At 42.8% G+C, this 25,903-nt stretch overlaps 1 protein-coding gene across 2 annotated transcripts in view; it reads left to right on the forward strand.

Moving 5' to 3' along the window:
• Window positions 1–2,334: 2,334 nt before the first annotated feature.
• The window catches only part of LOC106572006 (rho guanine nucleotide exchange factor 19), a 33,302-nt gene continuing 9,733 nt past the window's right edge, over window positions 2,335–25,903 (forward strand). Inside the window, exons 1-4 of one of the 2 annotated variants that reach the window (XM_014145698.2) lie at window positions 2,335–2,949; window positions 22,623–22,877; window positions 23,113–23,815; window positions 24,027–24,503. In XM_014145698.2, the coding sequence (XP_014001173.1) occupies window positions 23,134–23,815; window positions 24,027–24,503 (1,159 nt within the window). In that variant the 5' untranslated portion in view covers window positions 2,335–2,949; window positions 22,623–22,877; window positions 23,113–23,133. The remainder of the gene's footprint in view (window positions 2,950–22,622; window positions 22,878–23,112; window positions 23,816–24,026; window positions 24,504–25,903) is intronic. The other variant, XM_045696157.1, reaches the window with a different exon arrangement.

A 25,903-nucleotide genomic window follows, 5' to 3' on the forward strand; every position in this document is an offset into this window, starting at 1 on the left:
GTTTTCAGTATGTGAGAGTGGGTTTGTATTGTTCAAATTATTTTGCTTGACTATTAGCAGATGACTTGACATCCTTCAACTCTGATGATTTGTAATGTTCTCACTGTGTTAAATGGACAAGCTTGATTTACTCAAACAGTAATGTTGTTTACACTTTTCTTCAGACAGCCTGCTCTGTTGTGTGTAGGTATACATAAATATTTATATATGTGAAACTGGTCCTGCTTTTCTACACTATCACTACACTATATTTGTATGGCGATAAAACCCGAAACATATCTTGTTGTTTATCTTGTTGGTATAAGAGTTACTGCTGTATTACCATAGGATTGAAGTCCTTCTGCATGTGTTACCCGTTTTGTGCGAGCTGTTTTGCATTTCAAATTTAATAATGTTTACATACTGTTTTAACTACTTTATATATATATACATACTGTATTTTAGTAATGGCTCATCCTATATAACTACTGCTGTACACACATTTATATTCACATACTGTCCATACTGTCTATACACATCATTCACAGACACATATACAGTATTATTTATATTCCGGACTCATTTCTGGAAGCGAATATCCTGCAATTCTATCCATTTTCCTATGTGGTTTTGTACTGTGTACTTACAGTATATATTGTATTCTTGACATAGCTCATTGTAGTATTTATACTATTGTACATTGAATTTTAGTTACACTGTTTATACACACCGCATATTTATTTATATGTTGGATTCTTGACATAGGTCACTCTAATATTTCTACTGCTTTATATATAATTTCTAGTATATCTTGTGTAAATTCATCCAATGTATATACTGTACGTATAGATTGCATTTTGATTACTGTTACAGTGCTATTTTCGTTGTTAATTGGATTCGTTCCGACATTTCTTGATTTCTTGTTGCTCTTTCCGTTTTTTTTGGTTTCTGAAATTAATTATTTGTGTACCTGTTTGATATTTCACTGCATTGTTAGGTGCTACTAACATAAGCATTTCACTGCACCCGCTACAACATCTGCTATACTTTGTTTTCGACCAATAAACTTTGATTTGGTTGGATGAATTTGACATTTTTGATCCTCCAAATACATTTTCAAAGTGCTAGATTCTGCCGTTGTCAAATAAAATCTCAAATATGTTCTCAAATTTCGAAATGCCGGAGAACTTATCTTACCAAAAAATCTCCTCCTCCCTTCCTCCCCACTCGCTCGGAAACATGACCCCCTCAGAAAAGGAGAAATCCAGACAGATGAAACCCCTCTGATTTATTAGGAGTCAGAGAAAGACAGGTGTTCTGTTAATGATTTCTCTCCCTCCTTTCCCTCTTCTCCTACGCACCCTTCCAAAATATTCCTATTGCCTTGGGCAACTCTCTCTCTCGCTCGCTCTCTCGCCCTGTCTCTTTTCTCTCTCTCTCGCCCTCTCTCTCTACTGCTGTAGCGTTCATGTTTTGATTGTTATGATTGCTGTGAGTGTGTTCCTTTGCCATTCAGCCTGCAGGAAGTGTGCGCTAGTACATGTCAACTAGTGGAGGCAGGTATGCAACGTGGACACAGCCTCCAACAGACACTGTGTGCGTCCCAAATGGCACCATATTCTATATACTGTAGTGCAATACTTTTGACCAGGGCCCATAGGGTTCTTGTCAAAAGTCATGCACGATGTAGGCAATAAGGTGCTATTTAGGACAGAGACACTGTACTAATAGTTCTCCCATTATACCTCAATTCCACACTTAACAGAGCAGGGAAGCACTCAAAGGCAGGGAGTGAGAACCCATAACACCACCCAATGGTATTCAGTTGATGTGTTGATTGAAAAGTGTCAACTTGTCATTTATCCACAAACAAGTTGCCATTGTAAGATTGAATGTACAATATTGTGTAGAGTAGTTATGAAAGCACATCAACTGCCAACTATAGACAGAATTTATATGATTGATTTCTGGTTAATTGTTAGGCATCATGAAAATAAAACTCAGAAAGTCAACTTCAAAACATGTCAGCGTTAACTGTTGTTTTTTTTAATGTTTAATTAGGGAGTTACAGTGCTAGAGAGGCAGAATCCAAGGAGTTTAATCATGTCTTGCAGATACTTTCTTTCTCCAAACTGATATTTTTCTACCTACTTAATTGCACACACACACACACACACACACACACACACACACACACACACACACACACACACACACACACACACACACACACACACACACACACACACACACACACACACACACACACACACACAGACACATGCCTGAGCACACACAGTCTACTTCCCACCCCTTTCCCCCTCCTACCTGCCTGCTATCCACTTGCAGTACATTTTTGTTGACACACGAGAATCCGACCCATGCATGCACACACACACACAGACACACACTCTCACACATACTCACAGAGAGGAAATATTTTTCACTCACGCAGATGGCTGCTAGCTCACTCCTCTCTCCCTCTCTTTCTATAAGCAGGTGTTAATATGCAACACTAAACTATTAGAGACCGACAAAGAGAGAGGAGAGGGAGGATAGAGAGAATAGGAGAGCGTGCACTTCCCCAACAGTAGCAGAGGGAGAGAAACAGAGCGAGAAGGATTGTGAGCAAGGAGAGTAAGAGCAAAAGCTTAAAGAGGGATCTGCATGGTAAGTAGCCAGAAGAGCGAACACTTAAAACATTTTTTTTAAACTGCTTTTTGGTGGAGAGGGAGAAGAGGGATACAACGGAGGAGTCTGGACCCTGTCGACCAGTTCCCCTGCCTGGGCACATTGGTCTTCAGACGAGTGGAGTAAAAAGTGAAGGAAAACGACTGAAGGGAAAGAAGCCGGGAGGAACACAAGGCAGTCATGGATAGCACATAGAGGCTCAGCCAGACGCTAGGATGGCCTGGATTCTCACACTGTCGCTGGCAACCGTCCAGCCCAGAAGCTACTGATACCCATGAGGTAGTATAGCCTATCTATCCATATGGATTCCTATCTCTCTCTCTCTCTCTGTGCATTGTAATGTAGAATGTAGACTCAGTGTGTACCATTGTTAGCTGTTGTGACCTTTGGATAAGGGTGTGGTCTGGTGGGGGGTGGATTATGATGTTGAATATGAAAGTTAAGCCTGGCTGTTTTTTTTTTGGGGGGGGGGGGGGGCAGTCAAAACAGTGCCATGGTGCTGCTTTCAGACTATTGCTTTGCTGTGGGTCAGATGCACACATTTAGAGGTAGACGGAAAAATTGATAATCAAAAACGACATCAATTTTACATTATATTGAAAAAAGCACCAGGTCATATTATATTATTTTCATGGTATTTGAACTGAGAGTGTGTGTTCCTCTAATGTGCAGTCGACATAATGTGCTTTTAGAGTAAGACAGTTTGTGAGAGTTCAAGGGTCAATTTTCATTACCATATCATAGGGGTGTACTCCATAATATTTAACTGTTATGGAATTAAACTTTATATTAAAGTGCATTTAACAACTCAATAAACGTAATAGAGTAAAATATGCACAACAACAATAACAATCCCTGACATTTGCTCTAATCCAGAGACTGACTTTACAGTCTGAGACAGTATTGTGTACTGTATAAGGATTATGTATCCATGTAATACACACAGGCATCTGTCACTACATATAGAAACTTTAGGAGCACAACCTAAAGTACAGACTCAACCTTTCACATCAATTATTCATTAAAATTGTAAAATATTATATTGGAAGCGTTCAGTGGTGTAAAGTACTTAAGTAAAAGTACAGTATTAACTGTAAATAAAGTATTCACACCCCTTGACTTTTTACACATTTTGTTGTGTTTCAGTCTGAATTTAAAATTGATTACATTTAGATTTTGTGTCAGTGGCCTACAAACAATACCCCATAATGTCAAAGTGGAATTATGTTTTTAGGAATGTTTTGAAATGGGCACATTGGCTTCTGCCTGATATGCTTGGACGTGAAAGCTGTGAAAAGCTGAAATGTCTTGAGTCAGTTAGGAAAGCTAAGACTAGCTTTTTAAAACAGAAATTTGCATCCTGTAGCACTAATTCCCAAAAGTTTTGGGACACTGTAAAGTCCATGGAGAATAAGAGCACCTCCTCCCAGCTGCCCACTGCACTGAGGCTAGGAAACACTGTCACCACCGATAAATCTACGATAATCGATCATTTCAATAAGCATTTTTCTACGGCTGGCCATGCTTTCCACCTGGCTACCCCTACCCCGGCCAACAGCTCAGCACCCCAGCCCAAATCCAGACAGCTGATGTTCTGAAAGAACTGCAAAATCTGGATCCCTACAAATCAGCTGGGCTAGACAATCTGGACCCTCTCTTTCTAAAATGATCAGCTAAAATTGTTGCAACCCCTATTACTAGCCTGTTCAACCTCTCTTTCTTATCGTCTGAGATCCCCAAAGATTGGAAAGCTGCCGCGGTCTTCCCCCTCTTCAAAGGGGGAGACACTCTAGACCCAAACTGTTATAGACCTTTATCCATCCTGCCCTGCCTTTGTAAAATCTTCGGAAGCCAAGTTAACAAACAGATCACCGACCATTTCGAATCCCACCGTACCTTCTCCACTATGCAATCTGGTTTCCGAGCTGGTCGTGGGTGCACCTCAGCCACGCTCAAGGTCCTAAACGATATCATAACCGCCATCGATAAAAGATAGTACTGTGCAGCCATATTCATCGACCTGGCCAAGGCTTTTGACTCTGTCAATCACCGCATTCTTATCGGCAGACTCAATATCCTTGGCTTCTCAAATGACTCCCTCGCCTGGTTCACCAACTACTTCTCAGATAGAGTTCAGTGTCAAATTGGAGGGCCTGTTGTCCGGACATCTAGCAGTCTCTATGGGGGTGTCACATGGTTCAATTCTCGGGCCGACTCTTTTCTCTGTATATGTCAATGATGTCGCTCTTGCTGCTGGTGATTCTCTGATCCATCGCTACGCAGACGACACCATTCTGTATACTTCTGGCCCTTCTTTGGACACTGTGTTAACTAACCTCCAGACGAGATTCAATGCCATTCAACTCTCCTTCCGTGGCCTCCAACTGCTTTTAGATGCTAGTAAAACTAAATGCATGCTTTTCAACCGATTGCTGCCCGCAGCCGCCCGCCTAGCATCACTACTCTGGATGGTTCTGACTTAGAATATGTGGACAACTACAAATACCTAGGTGTCTGGTTAGACTGTAAACTCTCCTTCCAGACTCACATTAAGCATCTCCAATCCAAAATTAAATCTAGAATTGGCTTCCTATTTCGCAACAAAGCCTCCTTCAATCATGCTGCCAATCATACCCTCTTAAAACTGACTATCCTACCGATCTTTGACATCGGCGATGTCATTTACAAAATAGCCTCCAACACTCTACTCAGAAAACTGGATGTAGTCTATCACAGTGCCATCCGTTTTGTCACCAAAGCCCCATATACTACCCACCACTGCAACCTGTATGCTCTCGTTGGCTGGCCCTCACTACATAATCGTCGCCAAACCCACTGGCTCCAGGTCATCTGTAAGTCTTTGCTAGGTAAAGCTAGGTCTTTGCTTATCTCAGCTCACTGGTCACCATAGCAACACCCGCCCATATCACGCGCTCCAGCAGGTATATTTCACTGGTCATCCCCAAAGCCAACACTTACTTTGGCAGCCTTTCCTTCCAAATGACTGACGAATTGCAGCCTTTGGCAGCCTTTCCTGCCAAATGACTGGAACGAATTGCAAAAATCACTGAAGCTGGAGTCTTATATCTCCCTCTCTAACTTTAAGCATCGGCTGTCTGAGCAGCTTATCGATCACTGTACCTGTACACAGCCAATCTGTAAATAGCACACCCAACTACCTCATCCCCATATTGTTTTTTATCCTTTTGCTCTTTTGCACCCTAGTATCTCTACTTACACATCATCATCTGCACATCTATCACTCCAGTGTTAATTCCAAACTGTAATTATTTTGCCTCTATGGCTGATTTATTGCCTTACTCTTCTACATTTGCACAGACTGTACATCGATTTTTCTATTGTGTTATTGACTACGTTTGTTTATGTGTAACTCTGTGTTTTTGTCGCACTGCTTTGCTTTATCTTGGCCAGGTCACAGTTGTAAATGACAATTGTTCTCAAATGGCTTACCTGGTTAAATAAAGATTTAAAAATAAGTATTTAACCCATTTCTTATGACAAGCCTAAATAAGTTCAGGAGTAAAAATGTGCTTGACCAGTCACATAATAAGTTGCATGGACTCACTCTGTGTGCAATAATAGTGTTTAACATGAATGACTACCTCATCTCTGTACCCACACATACAATTATCTGTAAGGTCACTCAGTTGAGCAGTGAATTTCAAACACAGATTCAACCACAAAGATCAGGGAGGTTTTCCAATGCCTCGCAAAGAAGGGCACCTATTGGTAGATGGTTAAAAAAAAGCAGACATTGAATATCCCTTTGAGCATGGTGAAGTTATTAATTACACTTTGGATGACGTATCAATACACCCAGTCACTACAAAGATACAGACGTCCTTCCTAACTGCGTTGCCGGAGAGGAAGCAAACAGCTCAGGTATTTCACCATGAGGCCAATGGTGACTTTAAAATAGTTATATGGTTTAACAGCTGTGATTGGAGAAACCTGAGGATGGATCAACAACATTGTAGTTACTCCACAATACTAACCTAAATGACAGCAGGAAAGGAAGGATGCCTGTACAGAATACAAATATTCCAAAACATGCATCCTGTTTTTGTTCTGAATACAAAGTGTTATATTTGGGGCAAATACAGCACATCACTGAGTACCACTCTTCATATGTTAAAGCATGGTGGTGGCTGTATCATGTTATGGGTATGCTTGTCATCGGCAAGGACTAGGGAGTTTTTTAGGATAAAAGGAAACGGAAAAGCGCTAAGCACAGGCAAAATCCTAAAGGAAAACCTGGTTCAGTCTGCTTTCCAACAGACACTGGGAGATAAATGCACCTTTCAGCAGGACAATAACCAAAACACAAGGCCAAATATACACTGGAGTTGCTTACCAATACGACATTGAGGGTTCCTGAGTGGCCGAGTTGCAGTTTTGACCTAAATCGGCTTGAAAATCTATAGCAAGACTTGAAAATGGCTGTCTAGCAATGATCAACAACCAACTTGACAGAGCTTGAAGAATTTAAAAAAGAATAATATGCAAATATTGTACCGTCCAGGTGTGCAAAGCTCTTAGAGACTTACCCAGAAAGACTCAATGCTGTAATTCCTGCCAAAGGTGATTCTAACATGTACTGACTCAGGGGTATTTATGTAAATGAGATATTTCTGTATTTAATTCTGAATACATTTGCAAACTTTTTTTAAAAACTTTTTTTTACTTTGTCATTATGGGATATTGTGTGTAGATGGTTGAATAATTTTGTTTTAATCAATTTTGAATTCAAGCTGTAACACAACAAAATGTGGAATAAGTCAAGGGGTATGCATACTTTCTGAAGGCACTGTACTTCAGACCTATTTAAGTCGTTTTTGGGGGTATCTGTACTTCACTAGTTATATAAAATACCAGTCAAAAGTTTGGACACACCTACTGTACACATTCAAGGTTTATCTTAATGTTTTTTCTACATTGTAGAATAATAGTGAAGACATTGAAACTATGAAATGGAATCATGTAGTAACCAAAAAAGTGTTAAACAAGGTAGGCACCCTTTGCCTTGATGACAGCTTTGCATACTCTTGGCATTCTCTCAACCAGCTTCATGAGGTAGTCACCTGGAATGCATTTCATTTAACAGTTGTGCCTGTTTGAACAGCTCAAATAAGCAAAGAGAAATGACAGTCCATCATTACTTTAATACATGAAGGTCAGTCAATCAGGAAAATGTCAAGAACTTTGAAAGTTTCTTCAAGTGCAGTTGCAAAAACCATCAAGCGCTATGATGGAACTGGCTCTCACGAGGACCCACCACAGGAAAGGAAGACCCAGAGTTACCGCTGCTGCAGAGGATAAGTTCATTAGAGTTACCAGCCTCAGTTATTGCAGCCCAAATAAATGCCTCACAGAGTTAAAATAACAGACACATCTCAACATCAACAGTTCAGAGGAGACTGCATGAATCAGGCCTTCATTGTTGAATTGCTGCAAAGAAACCATTACTAAAGGACACCAATAAGAAGAAGACACTTGCTTGGGCCAAGAAACATGAGTAATGGACATTAGACCGGTGGAAATCTGACCTTTGGTCTGATGAGTCCAAATTGGAGATTTTTGGTTCCAACTGATGTGTCTTTGTGAGACGCAGAGTAGGTGAATGGAAGTTCTCCACGTGTGGTTCCCACGTGAAGCATGGAGGAGGAGGTGTGGGGGTGCTTTGCTGGTGACGCTGTCGGTGATTTATTTAGAATTCAAGGCACACTTAACCAGCATGGCTACCACAGCATTCTGCAGCGATACGCCATCCCATCTGGTTTGCGCTTAGTGGGACTATCATTTGTTTTTCAACAGGACAATGACCCAAAACACACTTCCAGGCTGTGTAAGGGCTATTTGACCAAGGAGAGTGATGCATCATATGACCTGGCCTCCATAATCACCCGACCTCAACCCAATTGAAATGGTTTGGGATGAGTTGGACCGCAGAGTGAAGGAAAAGCAGCCAACAAGTGCTCAACATATGTGGGAACTCCTTCAAGACTGTTGGAAAAGCCTTCCTCATGAAGCTGGTTGAGAGAATTCCAAGAGTGTGCAAAGCCGTCATCAAGGCAAAGTGTGGCTACTTTGAAGAATATCAAATATTAAATATACCTTTTTGGTTACTACATAATTCCATATGTGTTATTTCATTGGTTCAATGTCTTCACTATTATCCTACAACGTAGAAAATAGTAAAAATAAAGAAAAACCCTAGAATGAGTAGGTGTGTCCAAACTTTTGACTGGTACTGGAGATATATATTGTATTTATTACTTTTATGACTTTTACTTTTAATTCACTAGATTCCTAAAGAAAATTATGTACTTTTTACTCTATACATTCAGACACCCTAAAGTACTTGTTACATTCTTGAATGCTTAGCAGGACAGGGAAATGGTCCAATTCACACACTTATCAAGAAAACAACCCTACTTTCTCTGGTCTGGCGAACTCACTAAACACAAATGCTTCATTTGTAAATTATATACTGTATGTCTGAGTGTTGGAGTGTGCCCCTGGCTATCCGTAATTTTAAAAACAAGAACATTGTGCTGTCTGGTTTGCTTAATATAAGGAATTTGAAATTATTTATTTTTTACTTTTTCTTTTGATACTTAAGTATATTCAAAACCAAATACTTAGTCTTTTACTCAAGTAGTATTTTACTGGGTTACTTTCAGTTTTCATTGGGTCATTTTCAGTTAAGGTATCTCTTGGGTGCTTTTCCACCACTGGAAGTGTTATTTTTTGCATTGATTATATTTCCCTCTTCTTGGGTACAGCATAGGACATTAGGTTTTGTGAGGCTTTGAGGCTGAGGTGCAGTGGTTACAGTAGGAGGCAGGAGCTGTGAGTAGTTGCAGGGCAGGTAAGTGCACGTCAGGAATATGTTGGGGGGGGGGGGGGGGGGGTTATTAATGAACTGTACATTGCTGAAAGTTGGTGCTGTAGTGTTCACACACTCTTTCCACATCTTAGTCTACACCAGGAGACAGTTCAGTTCAGCTGCAGGCCCTCTAGTGACTACACTGTAAACTGAGGAGCAACCATGTGTGGATGTCTGTGTGTGTGTGTGTGTGTGTGTGTGTGTGTTTGCGTGCATTTGTGTTTCTCACAGCAGTGTTTGTGCAGGGAGTGTTTTTCTCTCCCTCACTCTACCTCCTAGCATGTTTGTTTGCCCATTTAACTCTGTGTCTCATAGGAACTGCAATCTGGCTAAGCTGTTTACAGACCTTTTTGAGGAACAAACAACTGATGCAATGATGACATTCAACAGCTTAGCAATATAACTGTTTAGTGCCTGTGAGGCTATTACATGGAGTTTGTCCCAAATAGCACCCTATTCCCTATGTCGGTCAAAGGAGGGGCGGCAGGTAGCCTAGTGGTTAGAGCGTTGGGCCAGTAACCGGAAGGTTGCTAGATTGAATCCTCGAGCTGACAAGGTAAAAATCTGTCGTTCTGCCCCTGAACAAAGCAGTTAACCCACTGTTCAGAGGCCATCATTGTAAATAAAAAATTGTTCTTAACTGACTTACCTAGTTAAATAAAGGTTCAACAAATAAATACTAGAGAATAGTTTCATTTGTGATGCAGGCATGCTCTAATCGGCTTTGTTTTTTTTAACTAAGTTTGATTGAGGCCATGTCCCCAAAGACGACTTCTTGTTTAGATATAGATAGTTGATGTAACACTAATGGATGTGGTGAGAGAGAGTGCCAAGGTGATGCTTAGAGAATACCCACAAGTAATTTAGTCTGTCTTACGTATGACTAAGTGCGCTGTCATTGGGAAAAGACTGTGTTTGTGTCCCTGCGTCCGAGCCTGTGCGTGTCTCTGTCTGTGTCAGTGTCTGTGCTGGTTGAATAAATGTGTGAGAGGGTATATCTCTGTGTGTGAGTCTGTGCTACTGATTTGCCTACTGGCCTATAGCATATTTCCGCTTGCAGAAACGGATAGACATACAACAGCTGCTGCACTCCAGGCTTATACTAGGATCTGTACATAAAAATGAATTAAGAGCCAATGTTTCACTTTACATAAACAGATTCAATATAGATTGCAGAATTGTCTAAGTTGAATGTATCTTTCGTTAGGAAATTAAACATATCCCTTTATCACTGACTGTTTTGCTCCTAAGCATGCAATTTTAACACCAGAATGTATTGCTGTGGGAAGGAAAGTATTGACAGAGTAATTTTATCATATAGGCAAATATGATAGAATATACCATAACAAATACTGGGTAAAGTTGAGAGTGACTAAAGCACTCTTTGGATCAGACCATAATTATTGTGTGGCTGTGGGGGCTTCCCACAGTCTGTGATGTCACAGCCATATAGTTATGTTTGTTGTCTGGGGGAGGTGAAGGAGACAGCCATAACTTGACTGACTCAGACCCCACAGACAAAAACACAGCTGTGGTGGAAACATTGACAGAAGGTTGGTTCAACTATGCCTGGTGGGTTCCTTATCATCACTGATCATTGAGTCAGTGATAAATCATTCTAGGGAAATGGCCTGTATATTACTATAAATGTAGAATATCCATAATGGTTATTATTAGTTATCATGTTATGACTATGTTGATCTAAGGTTTTCTTGCTGTGAGTCAACAGTTGAGTGATGGTCCTCTTTGAGTGATGGATTTTTATTTGAGGTCAAGAGTCATGTGCCTTCACTTAGACCTCGCTGAGGTTTATAACTTAATTTACTGCAGCGTACCCTTTTCTCCCTCCCCTTCTCTTACTTTCATATTCCTTCCCTACTCCCCTGTCCTCCCTCACCTCCCTCTCTCTGGAGCAACCTGCCCCATCACTTGTCACTCAGACAGTCTGTGTGTGTATACATGTATGCACGTATGTGTGTGTTTGTGTGTATGCATGTGTGTGCTGTGTATTTAATGTGCACTTGTGCCTGTGTTTGAGTGTGTACACGTATGCATGGTTGAGAGTGGCTAGAGATGTACAGTGGCTTCGGAAAGTATTCAGACCCCTTGACCTTTTGCACATTTTGTTACGTTACAGCCTTATTTTAAAATGTATTAAATTGTATTTTTCCCTCATCAATTTAAATACAATACCCCATAATGACAAAGCAAAAACAGGTTTATAGAAATTTTTGCTAATTTATAAAAATATCACATTTACATAAGTATTCAGACCCTTTATCCAGTACTTTGCTGAAGCACCTTTGGCAGCGATTACAGCACTGAGTCTTCTTGGGTATGACGCTACAAGCTTGGCACTCCTGTATTTGGGGAGTTTTTCCCATTCTCCTCTGCATATCCCCTCAAGCTCTGTCAGGTTGGATGAGGAGCGTCGCTGCATAAATGTAATATTTCATTTTTTTATTTGTATAAGTTACCAAAAATGTCTAAAAACCTGTTTTTGCTTTGTCCTTATAATAACAATTCAATCCATTTTAGAATAAGGCTGTAACGTAACAACATGTGGAAAAAGTCAAGGGGTGTGAATGTACATAGGGCAGCAGTCTCTAAGGTGCAGGGTAGAGTACCGGGTGGTAGCCGGGTATTGACTGTGTCTTTCATTTAACCCTTATTTTACCAGGTAAGTTGACTGAGAACAAATTCTAAAAGTGCCTCCTACTGGCCCTCCAACACCACTTCCAGCAGCATCTGGTTTCCCATCCAGGGACCAACCCTGCTTAGTTTGAGAGGCAAGCCAGCAGTGAGATGCAGGGTGGTATGCTGCTGGCTAAGGTTCAGGGCAGGGTACTGGGCAGAGGAAGGCTAGTGATGACTGTTTGATGGCCTGGATATAGAAGCTGTTTATCAGTCTCTCGGTCCCAGTTTTGCTGCACTTGTACTGTCTCCGTGTTCTAGATGTTAGTGGGGTGAACAGGCCGTGACTCGGGTGGTTGAGGTTCTTGATGATCGTCTTAGCCTTCCTGTGGCACCGTATGCTGTAGATGTCCTGGAGGGCAGGCACTGTGCCCCCGATGATGTACATATCATTTCAATTGTAAGCAAGTGTGACTTTTTATTATTAAGTTTTGACACATTTTCTGTAGTGACATCATGTTGATATGTACAGTACATTGATCAAACATGGAAAGAATGGAATGAAAAATCTAAAAATGTACATAACATAAAACAACCAACCAGTTTTTCCCCTTGATGATATCTCATATTTTGAGTGTATTCAGAAAACATATATTTTAAAATACCCATTAGATTCACAAACTTGTCCCTTTTCTTATGAGTGTGAGTGGTGATCCTGTATTTGAATTATAAAACAGAGCTGAGGGGAAGTCTTGGCCCTGGTCCTCTAAGTGAATTATAAACCAGAGCTGAGAGGAAGTTTGGCTCACGGGCTGTGTGAAAGGCCCTTCCTGACAATGTTGCTTGCACACCCATCTAGAGTTGAAGCCTGCAGGCTGTTCCAACCACTGAGTTGGCTATGGCCTCACATAATCTAAATTGATATAGGGAGGGTTTCACACATGCACTCATACACAATAATATATTTCTGTCCTACAATAAAGTTAAACAGTTCTTCAATCAAAGACAGTTGTGCAGTGTTCTTCATGAGTTAATCCCTTCAGTTGTACATGTTAGTATTCTGTTCAAAAATTAACCCCAGATATGGCTGCAAGGTAGAGTGTTGAGCCAGTATTTACTTTACTGCATTTACTTGCCAACTTGAAAGAGAACTATGGAGTTTGTCCTTTGAAATGTTCAACTGTTAGCATTTCGCCTGACTCCATTTCACCTCCTGAGGCTGTGCTCTTTCATCCTTTGTTTTTTAATAGTTTGTATCTTCCCCCTACATGCAAAACAAATATTCCTGCATATATTTTAGTCATTTAGCAGATGCTCTAATCCAGAGGAATTAGGGTTAAGTGCCTTGCTCAAGGGCACATAGACAGATTTTTCACCAAGTCAGGTTGGGGATTAGAACCAGCAAACTTCCAATTACTGGCTCAACACTCTTAACTGCTAGGCTACCTGCCAGCCTAGTCAACTTTGAGGTGGGTTCTCTACCAACCCCAATCATGTTTCAAAACAAGCAGCCCTCAGTTGACTTGTCCATACCTGTCCAGATAATAAAGGAGAGAGAAAGACAAAAAAAATGCTGTCTTGGATTGAAACTGGAGCCGAGAAAGAGGGAGAAGTGGATGAATACCACAGATGCATCAACAGAATGTTCAAAGTACATGTACAAGTTCTGACACATGATCAGATCTGAATTAAGCAATCTTTGATTGAAAGCTGTTTGAGTGGATGTGAACTAAATGTAAATAACACATCAATAACAGAACTTGGGCAAGATTCCTTTGCCTTACTTTTCAAAGTCATAAGTAATTTAAGGCCTTCACAATGCATCCAATGTTATGGATCTACCATAGTCAATGAAACAGTGCTGTCCATTGTTACGACGATGTGGATTCTCACACAGGATTGTTGAAAAGTACAAACATCTCAGGGCTTCCGTTTGCTTTGTGATGAGAGGTCTTCAGTTCATCCTTAGCCTACTTTTTACAATTCAATATTATGGCATTCACCTGAATTCAATGCTATTCCTAGAAGAAGATGTAATGTAGTTAGTCATTTATCCCAATCTATTAGTCAGCATCTTGCAAAAGAGATTTCATCTAAATGAGACTAACCTGGATAAATGAACAGATCAATACAAAGCAATAATAGAGCACATTTGCTAATATTTTGATATCTGAATTGAGACAAGAAATCAGCCTTTAATTAGAGTACTTCCTTCATAAACTCGTCAGACTTGGATTCAAATACTTTTTAAAATCGTTCAAATATTTTGACTTTTGGTTTTACCCTGCCTAGAGTGCCAGATGGGCGGGGATTGCACTTTTGGGACTTTTCTATTGGTTCGTTGTGACACAGAAGCTCAATCAAGCACAGCTAAAGTATTGGAAATTATTTCAAATAGTATTTGAACCCCAGGTTTGAAACTTACCCTCCTGACTAAGCCGAGTCTGTGTCTGCTGCTCGTCTCCCTCACACAATCTTTCTCTTTGACAGGGGGGATAATATTGTCGAGGGGACAGGATGTGCTGGTGCACCGAGAGGGGGAAAGCAAAGCTGCAGATGTCTTATTGTTTACATGTGAGATGCTCCACATTTTTGTGGGATTTTAAATAATATATTGTTGTTTGTGCTGTCTGTTAGCTAGGATCCCGACTCTTCGCCGAATTGTGACACCAGTCATCATATCATATTACCACAGAGTGCTTGTTTAACTGCCGTGAATCCCATGATGACATTATTGCCATGTCTATCCCATAGAGATCACACTATGCTCAATCTTTATGCTTTGTTCTGCCAAATGGAAAACATGCTAACTTAAAAGTGTCTGATCGTACAGGCATGGAGACTTGAATCAGAATTGAATTTCAAATCAAATCAAATTCTATTGGTCACATACACGTGTTTAGCAGATGCTATTGCGGGTGTAGCGAAATGCATGTGCTTCTAGTTCCGACAGTGCAGCAATATTTAACAAGTAATGTCTAACAATTTCACAACATATACCCAATACACATAAAGGAATGGAATTAAGAATATATAAACATATAGACAAGCAATGTCAGAGTGGCATAAACTAACATACAGTAGAATAGTATAGAACATTATACAGTTTATACATATGAGATGAGTAATGCAAGATATGTAAACATTATTAGAGTGACATTATTAAAGTGACTAGTGTTCCATTTATTAAAGTGGCCAATGATTTCAAGTCTATGTATATAGGCAGCAGCCTCTCTGTGTTAGTGATGGCTATTTAACAGTCTGATGGCCTTGAGATTGATGTTTTTCAGTCTCTTGGTCCCAGCTTTGACGCACCTGTACTGACCTCCCCTTCTGGATGATAGCGGGGTGAACAGGCAGTGGCTCGGGTGGTTGTTGTCCTGTATGATCTTTTTGGCCTTCCTGTGACATCGGGGGCTGTAGGTGTCCTGGAGGGCAGATAGTTTGCCCCCGGTGATGCATTGTGCAGACCGCATTACCCTCTGGAGAGCCCTGCGGTTATGGGCGGTGCAGTTGCCGTACCAGGCGGTGATACAGCCCGACAGGATGCTCCCAATTGTGCATCTGTAATAGTTTGTGAGGGTTTTAGGTGGCAAGCCAAATTTCTTCAGCCTTCTGAAATTGAAGAGGCACTCTTATGACTTCTTCACCACACTGTCTGTGTGGGTGGACCATTTCAGTTTGTCAGTGATGTGTACGCTGAGGAACTTAAAACTTTCCACCTTCTCCACTGCTGTCCCGTCAATGTGGATGGGGGATGCTCCGCTGTTTCCTGAATTTATGGTCATATCCATGATATATGAGTCTGATACAGGATTATGCCACAAAATACATTGTTCTTAATCATAATCAAAAGAGATGCTAGTGTTGTCACGATTGTCGTAATGATTGGACCAAGGCGCAGCGTGAGTAGCATTCCACATCTTTATTATAACGTGAAACATCAGAAAAAACAATAAATGATCAAATGAAACGTGAAGACAGTGAAGTGCAAATAGGCACCTACACAAAAACAAGATCCCACAAAACAGTGGGGAAATGGCTGCCTAAATATGATCCCCAATCAGAGACAACACTAAACAGCTGCCTCTGATTGGGAACCATACCAAGCACACCAACATAGAAATAAACAACATAGAACACCCCCAGTCGTGACAGTACCCCCCCCCCCCAAAGGTGCGGACTCCGGCCGCAAAACCTGAAACCAAATAGGGAGGGTAGGGGGGGTGATTAGTGTCGGTGGTGGCTCTGGTGCGGGATGAAGTACCTGCTCATCCCGCGGATCCGCCAGCATCGGGGGCGGCTCTGGTGCGGGCCGAAGAAACCGCTCATCCCGCAGATCCAGCCATGGACCCAGGCTGAACACTGTGCCTGGACTGGATCTTGATGCCGAGGAAGGTTCCTGCCATGGAGCGGGACTGGACACCGGCCCTGGCCTGGACATCGGTGCAGAGGAAGACTCCTGCCATGGAGCGGGACTGGACGCCGTGTCTGGACTGGGCATCGGCGCAGAGGAGAGCTCCTGCCATGGGACTGGACGCCGTGTTTGGAAGCTCCAGACCGTTGACCCTCGCCGACGGTTCCGGACCGTGGACCGTCGCCGGAGGTTCCGGACCGGGAACCGTCGCCGGAAGCTCTGGACTGTGAAGGCGCACTGGAGGCCTGATGTGTGGGGCCGGCACAGGACGTACCGGACTGGGGAGGCGCACTGGAGGCCTGGTGCGTGGAGCTGACGCAAGACGTACTGGGCTGTGGAGACGTACTGGAGACCTAGTGCGTATAGCCGGCATCAATGGTACCGGTTCGATGACACACCTCGCACGGCAAGTGCGAGGAGCTGGCATAGGACGTACTGGGCTGTGGAGGTGCACTGGAGACCTGGTGCGTAGAACCGGCATCAATGGTAAACATTCGATGACACGCTCCTCAAGGCGAGTGTGGAGAGCTAGCACAGGACGTACAAGGCTGGGAAGGCGTACTGGAGACCTGATGCGGCACAACTTTCACCAGACTGATAGCACGCTCCTCAGGACGAGTATGGAGAGCTGACTCAGGTGGCATTAAACTGATAACACGCTCCTTAGGGCAAATGTCGTGCACCCTCCACCAATTCAATAACTCTCTCATTTCTCTCTCCTCCAAATTCTCCCTCAACCCACTGACGGTCTCTGATTCTCTCCGTTCACTCTCCGTTCACTCTCCTCCAGTTTCTCCCTCTTCTCCCAGACTGGCTCTGGTTCACTCCTCGGTTCCGCCAACCACCCCTTGTGCCCCCCCCAAAAAATATTTCTGGCTGTTTTTTGGGCTTTCTATGTGGCCTCGAACCCCGGCGTCGTCGCTGTCCTCCATCATAACCTTCCGTCTGCCGCTCCTGCCAAGGAAGGCGATCCTGTCCTGCCAGGATTTCCTCCCAAGTCCAGGATCCCTTCCCATCCAGGATCTCCTCCCAAGTCCAGGATACACTCTCCTCCTGGGCACGCTGCTTGGTCCTGTTGTGGTGGGATCTTCTGTCACGATCGTCGTAATGATTGGACCAAGGCGCGGCGTGAGTAGCGTTCCACATCTTTATTATAACGTGAAACTTCAGAAAAATACAAAAACAATAAATGATCAAACGAAACGTGAAGATAGTGAAGTGCAAATAGGCACCTACACAAAAACAAGATCCCACAAAACACAGTGGAGAAATGACTGCCTAAATATGATCCCCAATCAGAGACAACGCTAAACAGCTGCCTCTGATTGGGAACCATACCAAGCACACCAACATAGAAATAATCAACATAGAACACCCCCAGTAACGCCCTGACCTACTATACCATAGAGAACCAAGGGCTCTCTATGGTCAGGGTGTGACCAGTGTACTACTAATTAATGATGTAGACATTCTGTCTTACAACGGCTGACTAAAATTACACTGAAACACCTACACCAAAGTCCATAACACTCCCAAATAACACCTTATCACCAAAAGCAAATTATAAGCTTTTGAATTGAATGAATGAAAATGTAACTTCATTAGAAATGTAATGAGTGCTTGAAATACATAACTTACTCGGATGTATTTATGGAAATGACCTTGTTGGCAGTTATCAGTAGATGCGGTGCCTAGATGGAATGGGCAGACATTGCAGGTTTGCAGGGTGTTACATGTTTTGCTGTCTGATAGTAGCTTCACCCTTTGGGACCCAACACAGTGGTAGACTGGATATGAACATGTCATAGACTCAGACTGGATACTGTCTTATTGTACATGTGTGTATGACCCTACTAACTAACTGAGTGTGTGTCAGCCAACATGTGTCTCTTATACTATCCCACACTGCTTTGGTAATAACATTTTCCCCACCTGACATGTACAGTGCCCTAATTATTGGGACAGTGAGGCATTTTTTCTTCTTTTGGCTCTATATTCCAAAAGTTCGATTTGATATCAAATAATGACTATGAGGTTAAAGGGCAGACTGTCAGCTTAATTTGAGGGTATTTTCATCCTGTCATGTGTGCTACCTCTCCGTCCTCTAGGTCATCAGGCTGCTAATTATGGCGCATACCTGTCACCATTGTTACGTGCACCTGCGCGTCATCAGACTCACCTGGACTCCATCACCTCCCTGATTACCTTCCCAATATATGTCACTCCCTTTGGTTCCTTCCCCAGGCATTATCATTTCTGTTTCTGTTCCGGTGTTAAGTCTGTGCGTTGTTCTTGTTTTGTTTTATGTTGCGTTTATTTATTAAAAACACTCACTCCCTGAACTTGCTCCACCAATCAGGCCTTTATGGTAGAGTGGCCAGACAGAAGACACTCCTCAGTAACATGCACGTGACAGCCTTCTTGGAGTTTGCCAAAAGGCACCTAAAGGACTCTCAGACCATGAGAAACAAGATTCTCTGGTCTGATGAAACCAAGATTGAACTATTTGCCTGAATATCAAGCATCATGTCTGGAGGAAACCTGGCACCATCCCTACAGTGAAGCATGGTGGTGGCAGCATCATGCTGTGGGAATGTTTTTCAGCGGGACGGACTGGGAGACTAGTCAGGATCGAGAGAAAGATGAACGGAGCAAAGTACAGAGAGATCCTTGATGAACACCTGCTCCAGAGCACTCAGGACCTCAGACTGGGGCGAAGGTTCACCTTCCAATACGACAACGACCCTAAGCACTCAGGCAAGACAACGCAGGAGTGGCTTCGGGACAAGTCTCTGAATGTCCTTGAGTGGACCAGCCAGAGCCCGGACTTGAACATCTCTGGAGAGACCTGAAAATAGATGTGGAGTCACCCTCCCCATCTAACCTGACAGAGCTTGAGAGGATCTGCAGAGAAGAATGGGAGAAACTCCCCAAATACAGGTGTGCCAAGCTTGTAGCGTAATCTCTGCCAAAGGTGTTTCAACAAAGTACTGAGTAAAGGGTCTGAATACTAATTTGTCAGTATGGTGTATTATGTGTAGATTGATGAGGGAAAAAATAATTTCATCCATTTTAGAATGAGTCTGTAACTTAACATAATGTCAACAAAGTCAAGAGGTCTGAATACTTTCGCAATACACTGTGCATATACAGGGTGAATTTGTCCCAATACTTTTGGTCCCCTAAAATGAGGGGACTATGTACAAAAAGTGCTGTAATTTCTAAACTGTTCACCCGATATGGATGAAATAACCCTCAGATTAAAACTGACAGTTGGGACTTTAACCTCGTCCAACATTTAAAGTATAGAGCCAAAATAAGAAAAAATGCTTCACTGTCCCAATAATTACGGAGGGCACTGTATATATTCAAGATGCATTAATTTACTGTGAGAGTAATTTACTCTTCTCTAGTGTGGAAGGATCACAAACAGTTCCCACACCCTCTTAGATATCCTGTGTACCAGGCAACCTACCCCGAGCCATAAGGATAAAGAAAGCCTTTGTTTAAAGCAGGGAACAGGCAACCAATTGTGTCTGCACTCGTGTGTGCGTTTGTGAGTGCGTGCGTGCGTACGAGGCAGAGAGGGCCGCAACTTGCCTATCTGTGCACTCACGAGTGGGTGTGGTTATGTGAAAGGAGAAGGAGCTGTTTGTGCAGCAGGTGTGCGTCCGTGTGTGGGTCCGTGTGTGTCTCTCTTTAACTGGGAGCCTGTGCCTGTTACCTGAGTGGTGTTAGAGAGAGAGTAGAGAGAGTTACCTGTGCTGTGAGGAGGGGTACAGTAGGAAGAAACCGATGGCTGGGAGGATGTTCTTTTATTTAGACAAAGAAAAAAGAGGCAGCCCTCTATCTGAGTATATCGGTCAAGTATGTGGTGAGAAACTATCACAGCATTATGAAGGTCTGTTGTGAGAATCTATCACATCATTATGAAGGTCTGCTGTGAGAAACTATCACAGCATTATGAAGGTCTGTTGTGAGAATCTATCACATCATTATGAAGGTCTGTTGTGAGAATCTATCACACATTATGAAGGTCTGTTGTGAGAAACTATCACAGCATTATCAAGGTCTGTTGTGAGAAACTATCACATAATTATGAAGGTCTGTTGTGAGAATCTATCACAGCATTATGAAGGTCTGTTGTGAGAAACTATCACATCATTATGAAGGTCTGTTGTGAGAATCTATCACAGCATTATGAAGGTCTGTTGTGAGAAACTATCACAGCATTATCAAGGTCTGTTGTGAGAAACTTCCAAGCATTATGCAGGTCTGGAAGTAGTTTCAAATTGATTGAATTCAATACTCCACTACCCCAAGACACAAGTATAAATGGTAATCATACTCACTCACTGGATGTCTGGGTTTGAAAACTCGTATACATTCCAAGAACATCCCTCCCTGTTCATAATTTCCTTATAGTTAGTAACACTAGCGTAAAGTTCAGTACTCTTATTCATGGGTCAGTGGGTGAATCATTTGTGAGTCAACGGCCCAGACTGTGACTCTCTTTCTCCCTCCTCTCTCTCTCTCTCTCTCTGAATCTCTTGACCACTGATCATGTCATAACATCCAGGTTAAAGGTTAAACACCGTGAGAGAAAGATGGGTCTATATTCTCAAGTGAAAGGGTGAAAGGTCACAGGGGCTGAGGATACTGTCTCACTTGGTTTGGCCGTCTGTTGAAGGGTTCTGAATGTGTGTCTGTTGTGGCTCTGGCCATGCCATCTGTAGATGAAGGAGGTGTGTGTGTGTGTGTGGAGAATAAATACAGGGGGCTGAGAGCTGTATGTGGAGCAGTCTTTAATTAGAGCAGGAAGACATGGCTCAGCAGCCGCACAGGGCCCGACCTGGGGGGCAGGTGGAAGGCACACTCCTATGCATGTATCCAAGTTCAACCTCCATTGTGCTCCAATGAACAGACTTCTTCCTTAATAAGTATATATTTCACACTACCCACAAGAGATTGTTACATAGTGAGCGACAGATAGAACAAACTGAAAATATCACAGGAAACATACAATTTGTTAACAGTATACATCACAAAACCTGGACAATTATGAGTGGAGGGGACCTATTTTGGCATACACAAACTGTAAGCAATGGCTTCGGGACAAGTCTCTGAATGTCCTTGAATGGCCCAGCCAGAACCCGGACTTGAAGCTGATCTAACATCTCTGGAGAGACCTGAAAATAGCTATGCAGTGACGCTTCCCATCCAACCTGACAGAGCTTGAGAGGATCTGCAGAGAAGAATGGGAGAAACTCCCCAAATACAGGAGTGCCAAGCTTGTAGCGTCATACCCAAGAACAATTGAGGCTGTAATCGCTGCCAAAGGTGCTTCAACAAAGCACTGAGTAAAGGGTCTGAATACTTGTGTAAATGTTATATTTCATTTTTGAATTTTTTAGAAATGTGCAAAAATGTCTAAAAAACTTTTTTTGCTTTGTCATTATGGGGTATTGTGTGTAGATTCATGAGGGAAAACATTTATTTAATCAATTTTAGAATATGGCTGTGATGTAACAAAATGTGGAAAAAGTAAAGGGGTCTGAATTCTTTCCGAATGCACTGTATGTATAGGGGTACGGTGACTAGGCATCAGGATATATGATAAACAGAGTAGCAGCAGCGTAAATGATGATTACGTGTGTGTGTGTGTGTGTGTGTGTGTGTGTGTGTGTGTGTGTGTGTGTGTGTGTGTGTGTGTGTGTAAAGTCAGTATAAATGTGTGTGCATTTTATGTGTGTGTTGAAGTGTCAGTTGAGTGTGCAGAAAAGTCCTCTCAGTGCAAGGGTCAACTCAGATAGTCCGTGTAGCCATTCTGTTAGCTATTTAGCAGTCTTATGGCTTGTGGATAGAAGCTGTTCAGGAGCCTATTGGTGTCAGACTTGATGCAATGGTACCGCTTGCCGTGCGGAACCAGAGAGTCTATTGCTATTGCTTGGGTGGCTGGAGACTTTAACAATTTTCTGGACCTACCTTTAGACACTGCCTGACGTAGAGGTCCTGGATGGCAGGGAGCTTGGCTCCAGTGATGTACTGGGCTGTCCGCTCCTCCCTCTGTAGCGCAATGCAATCGAGCGGAGTGCTGTTTCCATACCAAGCAGTGATGCAGACAGTTAAGATGCTGTCAATGGTGCAGCTGTAGAGTTTTTGGAGGATTTGAGGGCCTATGCCAAACCTTTTCAACTTCCTGAGGGGGAACAGCCGCTGTTGCGCCTTCTTCAGGACTGTGCCCGTGTGAGTGGACCATTTTAAGTCCTTAATGATTTGTACACTGAGAAACTTGAAGTTCAACGGCATTTCATGCCTTCTATAAAGGGAAGCCTGAACGAGACCAAATTATGAAGTGTTTATTAGAGATAAGTGAATACAATATAGCCTACAGTCGGTGCTGTTTTACCAGATATGGCAAGAGGATATTATGTTGGCAATTGAAGTTTATGGCAAAAACTTTTTTCCTTTTCTTCTGCAGCTCCCATGTGTTCTCTCAGTCATGCTTCCTGGGTATGGATTCTTCCCTCTCCCTGACTTCCAGCCTCACCTACACGCCTTCCGTTTCCGAGGAAAGAGCCCCAGCATGTGGATCCCGGTCTCAGGCGAGTCCCAGGCTTTGAGCGAGGCCCCGGACAACATGCCTCTCCTGCGGCAGTGCCACCACAAGCACATCGCTGTGTGTCAGCAGGAGACTCTGACCTTCATCGAGCTGCAGCCGCCTGTGACACCCAGCGTCAAAGGCTGGGGCTCCCCTACTGCAGACACTCAACGCTTCAGCCCGTTGTCTCTGAATCATCGTAAACACACAAGTGAAGCACAAATTGGCAGTGGGAGAAGTAAACCTGATCATTACACTGATACTGATATGGACCTGAGTTTAGACTCTCAGACGCTAGGGGGCGAGGTTGAGCTGGTTATCCAGGAAGATATCAGGACTAACCCTCCAGTGCAGGAGCAGTATGAGAGACCCATGACGGTGTCATCTGTGTTTCTTCCCCTCCACGCAGCCCTCAGCCTGCCCCTGTCCCTCCCTCTGTCCTCCATGTACAGGGACACAGACTCCTGGGACTCTCAGCCACCTGGCTCTCCATCCTCTCCTGAGCTTCCGTGGCTGCAGAGCCCAGATACCTGTCGACCCCAGAGGAGGTCATCACAGAGCTCCCTCAGGGAAAAGTCCATCCGTATGTACAGTATCTATCCATTTCACATCTTCAACTCTCTGTTAGTCCTCATCATGAGAATGTTTTATCCCCCTTCACATATTTTTATCTGTAGGACTTCAAGATCACACTTATTTCAGAAATATTTTGCTCAAGGCCATATCCAATATGACTGGACTGTAATTTGGGGGGGGGACATTTTCACCTGAGTCTTGTTTGTGTTATGTCCCAGGGCGTAAGGTGCGGGTGTACTCACCAGACAGCCTGAGCGACAAGTCTCTGGCCAGCCCCATTCTGGACGGCGACTACCTTTTCCCAGGACCCTTCGACTTCTTTCTGGAAGAGGACCTCAGGGGAGACCCTGAAGACACCGCGAGTCCCTCATCAACAGGGGTTGCCGTAGACCCTCAAACCCCCAACCTCCCAAAGATTCCACCTCTGTCCGCAGAGCCACATCAGTCGTCAGAGGACTCCTCTGTCTTGAACCTTGGGGCTGTAGAGAATTCCTCGGCCACCGGGGGGAGCACTTTAGCCTGCTCTTGTATGGCGGAACACGAGCGGCGGCGCTTCTCTGCCTCTGAGCTGATCTCACGGCTGCAGCTGTCCCAGAGGAAGAACTCGTTCACGCTAAAGCTAGGCAAGTCACTGTCGGCTCGCGTGGCTTCCAGTGACAGGCAGACCTCCAGCAACCTCAGCCCCAGCTCTGACTGTAAGTGTCCCGCATTAGCCAAAAATGCTAATAAATAATTTAGCAACTTGAGGCAAAATTCTGTGGTGGTTGTGTGTCTGCTAGTTTCCTCCACCTCCATCTAGAGGTCTTCATGGGTCCACCTGACCCGATATGCATAAATTAATTTGAAGAAATAAAACAAGACCGTTCCAAATTGACCCTCGGACAGTTAGACCCAAAAAGGACCTTGGAAAACAGACCCAAACAGATCCATGCTGGTTCAGATCCAAGAGACCCGTTCAGATCCGAGAGTAGAGAGAGAGAGAGAGAGAGAAACCTCCAACTGGGCGCTGCCAGTGCCATCAATAAACAAGCTATAATGGCCAAATGATCCACAGTTATGTGTACTTAAAAACTGACAATAACAAATTACAAAAAAACTATTGTTGTTTTTCAATGTGTAGCATATTCAAAACATATAGTCTATTGTTTTATTGGTTTTTAATTTCCTAAAACAATAATTGTGTACCACATGGTTTAGCTGTCAGAGATTTTAGCACTAAATGCATCAGGGCATTGCTTGCATATAGGCATAGGTCTGGGCGTCCACTGTATGATATTCATATTAAAAAAATATTAAGGGAGACAAGCTTAGGCCTAGCCCTAGAGAGACCAAGACAAAGATAGAGATATGCCGGCATCATGTTCCCGACATCGACATGCACTGCTATACAGATATAGGCGTACAGAAGGAGGCTAATTCATACATTTTCTAGCAGAATATTTTTTATAAAGATACGCATTATATTTTTAGATTAAAGGAGTAACTCTGGTAGGCCTAAAACATTAATCCTCACCTCAAATTCCACTGTCAGAGTCAGTTGTAGTGCCGGGACGCACTGCCTTCACAGGCCTGCAGTAGCTAAACCTATTCTAAACCTAACAATTGCCATACCACACCAAACTTTCACAAAAATTGCTTAACGTTATTAGGGTAAGATTAAAAGTAAGTCAAGTCATTGTTTACGTCTTGCCTTCTTTGGTTTTTCCTTTTCATGGTTTGAGTGCGAGTAGCATAGTGGGCCTACGGGTAATTCTATTATATTGCAGCAAACACAACGTTACAAATGGAACTTAATTTGGCCAACAAAAATGGCAAAACAGACTTAAATCTTTAAAAAAGTTTTGAACAGGCTTATATTGCAGCTATTACAAACAAAGGTGATTGCCTACCTTAGGCTTACCCAACAAATGACAGTAATAGGCTAATGCTATTTATTTTACAACAGGCTTATAACAATAATTATTATTATTATTAATGACTAAACAATTGATAATAAATACTAAATAAATAAATGAAAGATAGAAAAACCTAGAGCAAGTTGCAGACAGTCCATTTGGCCGCGCGAACGTTCTTCTCATCTTTGTCCACTACAATA

The sequence above is a fragment of the Salmo salar genome, chromosome ssa15 (genome assembly GCF_905237065.1).
Source record: "Salmo salar chromosome ssa15, Ssal_v3.1, whole genome shotgun sequence".
Lineage (NCBI taxonomy): Eukaryota > Metazoa > Chordata > Actinopteri > Salmoniformes > Salmonidae > Salmo > Salmo salar.